This window comes from Kryptolebias marmoratus, linkage group LG20 (assembly GCF_001649575.2).
Source record: "Kryptolebias marmoratus isolate JLee-2015 linkage group LG20, ASM164957v2, whole genome shotgun sequence".
NCBI classification, from domain to species: domain Eukaryota; kingdom Metazoa; phylum Chordata; class Actinopteri; order Cyprinodontiformes; family Rivulidae; genus Kryptolebias; species Kryptolebias marmoratus.
In genome coordinates, this window is record NC_051449.1 from 905810 (window position 1) to 914776 (window position 8967).

The 8967-nt window shown below is 42.5% G+C and overlaps 2 protein-coding genes and 1 pseudogene across 4 annotated transcripts in view; all 3 read right to left on the bottom strand.

Annotated features, from left to right (window-relative positions):
• Window positions 1-1647, bottom strand: part of LOC108246161 (E3 ubiquitin/ISG15 ligase TRIM25-like) — a 2701-nt gene extending 1054 nt beyond the window's left edge. The window contains exon 1 of one of the 3 annotated variants that reach the window (XM_037981902.1): window positions 135-1647. In XM_037981902.1, the coding sequence (XP_037837830.1) occupies window positions 135-1620 (1486 nt within the window). In that variant the 5' untranslated portion in view covers window positions 1621-1647. Of the gene's footprint in view, window positions 1-2 lie in introns of all 3 variants that reach the window. The other 2 variants (XM_037981901.1, XM_017433568.3) reach the window with 2 other exon arrangements.
• A 1358-nt stretch (window positions 1648-3005) lies between these two features.
• Window positions 3006-5205, bottom strand: LOC119618049 (tripartite motif-containing protein 16-like). The gene has a single exon (XM_037981903.1). It carries the CDS (start codon window positions 5176-5178, stop codon window positions 3505-3507), a length of 1674 nt encoding a protein of 557 aa, XP_037837831.1. The 5' UTR covers window positions 5179-5205; the 3' UTR covers window positions 3006-3504.
• Window positions 5206-6384: 1179 nt separating this feature from the next.
• Window positions 6385-8909, bottom strand: LOC119618065 (annotated as a pseudogene).
• Between the last annotated feature and the right edge of the window lie 58 nt (window positions 8910-8967).

Below are 8967 nucleotides of genomic sequence, written 5' to 3' on the forward strand. Positions count from 1 at the left end.
AACTCCGGCGTGGAGCGGCTGAGTGAACGTGGTCTGGACTCTGTGGAGGAGAGTCATGGTTTCAGAGACGCTGTAGAAGGACAGAACACCTGCTCTGTGGTCCAGGTACACTCCGACTCTGGAGGAACCAGGACCTGAGATGGAGGTTTTATTGTTGTTATGGAAAAACTTATATTGGTTATGATAACAGTCTAATGCCCAGGATTTGTCATTGCGTCCAAATCCACAGTCGCCTCCTGTTCTGCCGATGTTCTTGTACGCGACGGCTACGAAACCTCCGCTTCCTCTCCACTTCACCTCCAAGTAACAACGTCCCGTCAGACTCTCTCTGCTCAGGACCTGACAACAACCAGTGAATCTGTCTGGGTGTTTTGGATAAGGCTGATGTTGTTTCATCAGTGTGGCCTTCCTGTTCCCCTCAGACAGTAACAGCTGTGTGTGTACCGTGTTCGGATCCAGGGTGATTTCACACGAATATTTTAGGAAATCAGTTTGGCTTGTTGGTTCTGGTTCAGGCAGTAAAACGTCCACATCAGAGACGGTCTTTGGGGTGTTTGTCGTGTTGTCTCCCAGAATGTCCTGCAGGACATCAAAAAGCTCCTTCACAGCTGCTGTCACGTCCTCAAAGTATCTCAGAGGTTTGGTCTTGATGCTGGATGAGTGTGGAGACTCACTGAGTGCTGACACTGAGGGGTAGTTGTGGAGAAACTGGTTGTGATCCTCTGTGTGTGAGAGCTGCTTCAGCTCAGCATCTCTCCTCTTCAGCTCAGTGATCTCCTGCTCCAGCTTCTCCTGAAGCTCTTTGACTCGACTCACTTCAGTTTCCTGCTGGGATCTGATCTGCTGCTTCATATCAGAGCTTCTCTTCTGGATGAGACGGATCAGCTGAGAGAAGATCTCCTCACTGTCCTCCACTGTTTTATCAGCAGAGTGATTGATGGCCTCCACCTCCTGTTGAAGCAGCTTCACATCTTTCTCTCTGTCCTGGATTCTCTGCTGGATTGTTTGTCGCCTCACCTCGAGCTCTCTCTGCCTCTCATCTCTCTCTTCTGCAGCTGAGACTGCGTCATGACCTTTATGATCATTAACTAAGCAGAGAAGACAGATGCACTTCTGATCAGTACGACAGAACATCTTCATCACCTCATCATGACGAGAGCAGATGTTCTCCTGCAGGTTCTTGGAGGGCTCCACCAGCTTGTGTTTCTGAAATGCAGCTGAATCATAATGAGGCTGAAGGTGTTTCTCACAGTAGGAGGCCAGACAGAACAAACAGGACTTGATGGCTTTCAGTTTTCTTCCAGAGCAGAAATCACAGGCCACATCTTCAGGTCCAGCATAGCAGTGATCAGCAGGAGCAGCTTGGAGTCCAGTCTTCTTCAGCTGCTCCACTAAAGCTGCTAACATGGTGTTTTTCTTCAGGACAGGCCTCTGTATAAAGGTTTCCCTGCACTGCGGGCATCTGTAGACTTTCCTGTAGTCCTCTTGATCCCAGTTGTTTTTAATACAGCCCATACAGTAGCTGTGTCCACAGGGAATAGCCACCGGATCGTTCAGTAGATCCAAGCAGATCGAGCAGGAGAAGGTTGCTAGATCAAACTGATTTCCTTGCTGCTCCATTTCGGTTCTCGGTAACAGTGACTGTGTGAGTTTTCAATGCATCTGTTTTTATTTTCAGTCCTATGGGGGAAGGGAAGAAGAAAAAATGTGGACAGACTGGAGCTGCCTGAGAACGGGAACAGGACGGTTCATCAAGTTTGTTCACATTTCAGGACAGTAAATTGAACCTTTGCCAGGTGGATTTTTAACCCTGCCCAGTGTTTTATGAGTTATTACTGAAGGGCAACTATTCTTTTTCATCCCACAAAAAATTGTTGTTTAAAAAAAACAGGTAGACAAGAAGATTTCCCGATGTCCCACCTTTAAATTAAACCTTTATGGGACTCCGTGGGCCTAAAAATGAAAAATGTTTGATCAGAAGTGGAAATAATACGAGTCAACCAGTGATAACCCCACAGTCGCGTTACATAACAGTTCAGTTTTTAGTTTTTATTGCTCCACCTTAGCCTTCGGCAGCGAAGCAAGAATGTTTCTGTTCGAGTATCCGTCTGTGTTTGTTTCCTCCATTAGCCAAATATTTCACAGTCACCAAACTGAAACTCTAAAAATGATCACCGGGTGTGAGTCTACAACCGATCCACTTTTAGAGTCAATCCGATTTAAGATGGCCACCTCAGCTAATCAACTTTAGCGTGCACAAAAATGTCTTTAACTTAGTGAATTTTACAGATATGAAGCTGAAATTTGGTGTGGTAGTAGCTGAGAGTCCCTCACCACACATAGGCCGAAAACATACTCTGAACACTGATTTAATAAGAGTCATAAAACAAGTCAAGGTGTTCAATGCATCATTTTACAAACATTTCACATCAGTTTAAGCTTCCTGCAGGACACGGTGGTCTGCAACCAACACAAGCTTTCTAGGCATTCCATTTCTGAAATCCACCGTAGGACGTGTTCCCCGAATACTTCAGAAAATGTTTCTTCTCCTCTGTCCTCCAGGAACCTCCAGTCAGGTTGAAGCATAAACAGGAAACCGAGACAGATGTGGTAAAAACAGCTGCAACACTTCCATCTCGTGACCAAAGTTTGAAACTGCAGTGAACATTTTTGAGCACACTGGACATGTGAACATTGAACAAAAACAATAATTTTATGTATTATTTTATAAACGCTGTTGTCAGAAAGTAAAAGTAAAATTTGGATGCACCTGTAAATATCCTGATGAGGTATTTCCAAGATAGAAGTGGGAAATAACATTTAATATCACATTATACATCCTTTACAGCTTTATGTCCAGGAATGAGCTGTCTCTGTCAAAATTGTCATAAATTAAAAGATATTTTTGTCATAATGCTGCATTTTCTTCAAAAATGTTTTAGTTTTGAGTAAGATTGATGGTGTTACGTCCAACACTTACCAGGACCATAATAATCACTTACATCTGTGTTCCAGGAGATAAAGTTTATTTGTTTGACATTTAGAGAAAATAACATAAAAATAAATCAGAACAGGAGATCTTCAGGAATCTTTATGTTTGTTGTGGATGAAATGGAGTCATATCCTTAAAGAACCCCCTCACTTAGGAGAAAAAACATTAAATAAACATCTGCTGGCTTATTTATTTCAACTGCTTAGTCTTAGATTAACTCATTTTTTGTCTCTTTTTATAAAAATAAACATGCAAAACATTAAGAAAGCATAAAAATAAAATAAAAACATAAAATGCATAACATTTATCTAAATCTTGAGCAATAGAATATCTGCCATTTCACTTAAGTCAAGACTGAAAAAATATCTTCACATCCAATCAAAAACATTTTCCTATAATCGTTTATGTCTGTCAGTAAAACCTGTCATGAACCAGTGGAAAGATTTTGATGACATCTACAAGAGATCTGTCATGCAAGGCAGCAGGCGATGCACGTTTCTTACTTTCATTGCTTATTTAAATTTACAGAACTCAGCACTCGCAAAGTCAAACACGCCATCAACCCAAACTCCAGCGTGGAGCGGCTGAGTGAACGTGGTCTGGACTCTGTGGAGGAGAGTCATGGTTTCAGAGACGCTGTAGAAGGACAGAACACCTGCTCTGTGGTCCAGGTACACTCCGACTCTGGAGGAACCAGGACCTGAGACGGTTGTTGAGATGTTGTTGTACCAAAGTTCATAACTATCTTGGAAACAACGTAATGCCCAGGATTTGTCACTAAATCCGAACTGACATCCATTCCCTGCTCTGTTGATGTTCTTGTACGAGACTGCAATAAAAATTTGTGTTCCTCTCCACTCCACCTCCCAGTAACATTGTCCCGTCAGACTCTCTCTGCTCAGGACCTGACAATAATCAGTGAATCTGTCTGGATGATCAGAGTAATACTGATCTTGGTTCATTAATGTCACCTTTCTGTTCCCCTCAGACAGTAACAGCCGTGTGTTTGCTGTGTTTGGATTCAGGGTGATTTCACAGGAATATTTCAAGAATCCAGCTCTGCTCTCTGGTTCTGGTTGTGGCAGTAAAACATCCACCTCAGAAACAGTCAGTGAGATGTTTGTCCATTCGTCCCTCAGAATGTCCTCTAGTTTGTCTCTGAGCTCCTCCACAGCTGCTGTCACGTCCTCAAAGTATCTCAGATGTTTGGTCTTGATGCTGGATGAGTGTGGAGACTCACTGAGTGCTGACACTGAGGGGTAGTTGTGGAGAAACTGGTTGTGATCCTCTGTGTGTGAGAGCTGCTTCAGCTCAGCATCTCTCCTCTTCAGCTCAGTGATCTCCTGCTCCAGCTTCTCCTGAAGCTCTTTGACTCGACTCACTTCAGTTTCCTGCTGGGATCTGATCTGCTGCTTCATATCAGAGCTTCTCTTCTGGATGAGACGGATCAGCTGAGAGAAGATCTTCTCATTGTCCTCCACTGTTTTATCAGCAGAGTGATTGATGGCCTCCACCTCCTGTTGAAGCAGCTTCACATCTTTCTCTCTGTCCTGGATTCCCTGCTGGATTGTTTGTCGCCTCACCTCGAGCTCTCTCTGCCTCTCAGCTCTTTCTGCTGCAGCTGAGACTGTGTTGTGGCCTTTATGTTCATCCACAGGGCAGAGATAACAGATACACTTCTGATCAGTACGACAGAACATCTTCATCACCTCATCATGACGAGAGCAGATGTTCTCCTGCAGGTTCTTGGAGGGCTCCACCAGCTTGTGTTTCTGAAATGCAGCTGAATCATAATGAGGCTGAAGGTGTTTCTCACAGTAGGAGGCCAGACAGAACAAACAGGACTTGATGGCTTTCAGTTTTCTTCCAGAGCAGAAATCACAGGCCACATCTTCAGGTCCAGCATAGCAGTGATCAGCAGGAGCAGCTTGGAGTCCAGTCTTCTTCAGCTGCTCCACTAAAGCTGCTAACATGGTGTTTTTTCCCAGGACAGGCCTCGGTATAAAATTTTTCCTGCACTGAGGACAGCTGTGGATTCCTTTATGATCCTCTTGATCCCAGTGGGCTTTAATACAGCTCATACAGTAGCTGTGTCCACAGGGAATAGTCACCGGATTCATCAGTAGGTCCAAACATATTGAACAGGAGATGGTTTCTTGGTCCAACTGAACTCCGTGTTGCTCCATTTCAGCCTCTAATCGCAGTGGCTGTCTAAGTTTCACTTGCATTTATGTTTAACTTTCAGCTCTGAAGGGAAATATGTGGACAGACTGGAGCTTCTTTGTTTGAGAGCAGGAAGAGGAGGCGGGTGGTTCATCAGGTTTTGTCACATTGAGCAGAACTGTAAAAGTTACCTCCGTCTTCTCATTTACAATCAAACCCAGCTAACATTTACATTGATAATAGCAAAAGCTTTGTTTAGACCACATTTTAGTATTTTTTCTTCTCAAATATAATTCAGTTAAGTCAGACAACTCATGTAAATGTTTAAATATCTGTAGTGAAAAATGCCGTTTGAGTTTGGTTTCTAAGCTCCGATCCTAAAACTCCATGATGATGTTGCACAACATGCCATGGAGTGATACGAGTATCCCAACCCTCAACAGGCAAAGACTGGAGCCCAGTGCTGTTATACAGGTGTTTTCATCTGGACCTTGGTACCAGTGGCCATATGGCTGTTTCAACACACACACTGACATCAGTGGAATATGTTGCCTGTTATGGTTACTGTGGACCCTGGTTAAAATCTTAACTTAGCATTCAATCTATTTAGAAAGCCCTCCATAAATTACCCAGTTTATCTCCATTCAATTCATTCTACTCAATCCAGTTTATTGCATTCATGTAATTGCACTCTAACAAATCATACTTAGATCCTTCAATCCTTTCATCAATTTGCTCCAAAGATTTTCTACATGAACATCATGTCGCAGGAAAAAGTGAATCTCAGAAATCAACTAAAGTTTGCTGTTAAAAATGCAAAAAAATCAAAACCCTTCATTTTAAATTTTGCTTTCTTATAGCCTTGGAACACGTCCAAATTAACTCTCTTCTTAATTCCTTGTGCTTATATTATATATTTTCATTTTATTCTCAAGGAAATGTTTTACTAATGTAGATGACATAGTTCAAAAATAAAAAAATAGACAAACATAAAACTGGTTTTCTGTACTTTGTGTGTTCTCATTTGTAAAGGTAAAGCATATTGTACATAAAAAATATATAACTCTACAAATTTCTCTGTGATTATGTTGTTTTATTAAAGACAGCTAATAGTAAAACTGGCTGACTGATGTTTTTCTGCTTTGAAACTTGTCTTCAAGATGTTTAAAAAAAGAAAGTGTCAGCTGCTGTCAGGTGCGAGGGAAATGAACCCAGTACACAGACTCATATTTACAGAACTTAAACTAATTTATTTGAAAAGAAACAGACACAAATAGCTGACATGGCAACAAATACTAAATAATAAAAGCTCACAAATAACAGCAAACCCAGGACCACGAGGGAACCAGAGTGAGCATCACTGCAACAACAAACCAGTGGATATAAGACGGATGTGAGCAGGTTTTAAAGGCAGAGGGGGATTGGGGAAGTGGACGCAGGTGACTGATTACAAACTGGGGACAGGTGTAGATGGGCGTGGCAGGCTGACAGAGACTCACCTGAGGACAGGTGAGTATGGAAGGGTACACAGAGAGCAAAACTACACAAGAACTTAATATTAAACTAAACGAAGTGTTAACAAGAAATAAAACAGAATTACAGGAACATGAAACAATAAACCTAATACAAAACAAGCAAATCCTGACAGCTACTCCTTTAAATTTGTTTTATTATTGGAAATAAAACTAAATTTCACACTTGATTATTTTTTGGAAATGTGTACGTTACTATTTTAACATATTATTGTCATTTGTTCATATATTAAAACTGACAATTGATTCCCATTTCTACCATGATCCCTGAAAAGAACAAAAAATATTCATCTTCAAAACAGTGGATGAGAAATAGCAGGGTGCAAAAATACCAATACAAATAATTAAAAAAAAAATAAAAATATATATATATAATTAAATGAAACATCATGTGCAGCCACACAATCACTGAAGAAGTGTCAAACAAAAGAAAACATTAAAAAACAAGAACAGAAACATCACAATAAAAACTCTCATCAGTCATGATAATATTATTGATAAACTCTATCTTAGTTTACAGAACTGAACATTGCTACCGAAACCACCAATCCCAACTCCGGCGTGGAGCGGCTGAGTGAACGTGGTCTGGACTCTGTGGAGGAGAGTCATGGTTCCAGAGACTCTGTAGAAGGACAGAACACCTGCTCTGTGGTCCAGGTACACTCCGATTCTGGAGGAACCAGGACCTGAGATGGAGGTTTGAATGTTCTTGTGCCAAAATGTAAATCTGTTTTGGTCAGACTGTAATGCCCAGGATTTGTCATTTCGCCCAAATTCAGATTCATTTCCACTCCCTGCTCTGCTGATATTCTTGTAAGCAGCAGCTACAAAAACACCTCCTCCTCTCCACTCCACCTCCCAGTAACAACGACCAGTCAGGCTCTGCATACTTAGAACCTGCCACAGTTCAGTAAATTTGTCTGGATGATTATAATAAGACTGAGATAGATCCATTAATGTCACCTTTCTATTCTCCTCAGACAGTAACAGCCGTGTGTTTGCTGTGTTTGGATTCAGGGTGATTTCACATGAATATCTTAAGAATTCAGCTCTGGTTCTGGTTCTGACAGTAAAACATCCACCTCAGAAACAGTCAGTGAGATGTTTGTCCATTCGTCCCTCAGAATGTCCTGTAGTTTGTCTCTGAGCTCCTCCACAGCTGCTGTCACGTCCTCAAAGTATCTCAGAGGTTTGGTCTTGATGCTGGATGAGTGTGGAGACTCACTGAGTGCTGACACTGAGGGGTAGTTGTGGAGAAACTGGTTGTGATCCTCTGTGTGTGAGAGCTGCTTCAGCTCAGCATCTCTCCTCTTCAGCTCAGTGATCTCCTGCTCCAGCTTCTCCTGAAGCTCTTTGACTCGACTCACTTCAGTTTCCTGCTGGGATCTGATCTGCTGCTTCATATCAGAGCTTCTCTTCTGGATGAGACGGATCAGCTGAGAGAAGATCTTCTCATTGTCCTCCACTGTTTTATCAGCAGAGTGATTGATGGCCTCCACCTCCTGTTGAAGCAGCTTCACATCTTTCTCTCTGTCCTGGATTCCCTGCTGGATTGTTTGTCGCCTCACCTCGAGCTCTCTCTGCCTCTCAGCTCTTTCTGCTGCAGCTGAGACTGTGTCGTGGCCTTTATGTTCATCCACAGAGCAGAGATAACAGATACACTTCTGATCAGTACGACAGAACATCTTCATCACCTCATCATGACGAGAGCAGATGTTCTCCTGCAGGTTCTTGGAGGGCTCCACCAGCTTGTGTTTCTGAAATGCAGCTGAATCATAATGAGGCTGAAGGTGTTTCTCACAGTAGGAGGCCAGACAGAACAAACAGGACTTGATGGCTTTCAGTTTTCTTCCAGAGCAGAAATCACAGGCCACATCTTCAGGTCCAGCATAGCAGTGATCAGCAGGAGCAGCTTGGAGTCCAGTCTTCTTCAGCTGCTCCACTAAAGCTGCTAACATGGTGTTTTTCTTCAGGACAGGCCTCTCGGTGAAGTCCTCTCTGCACTGAGGGCAGCTGTAGATTCCTTTCCGATCCTCTCCATCCCAGTGGTCTTTAATACAGCTCATACAGTAGCTGTGTCCACAGGGAATAGCCACCGGATCCTTCAGTAGATCCAAACAGATCGAACAGGAGATGGTTTCTTGGTCCAGCTGATCTCCTTTCTGCGCCATCTCACCTGTTCTGTAACAGTGACTCTGTAAGTTTCACCTTCTTGAAAGAACATTTGAGCTCTGATGTGAAGTCTTTTGTTTTTGTGCAGAGAGAATGTAGATTTTCAGG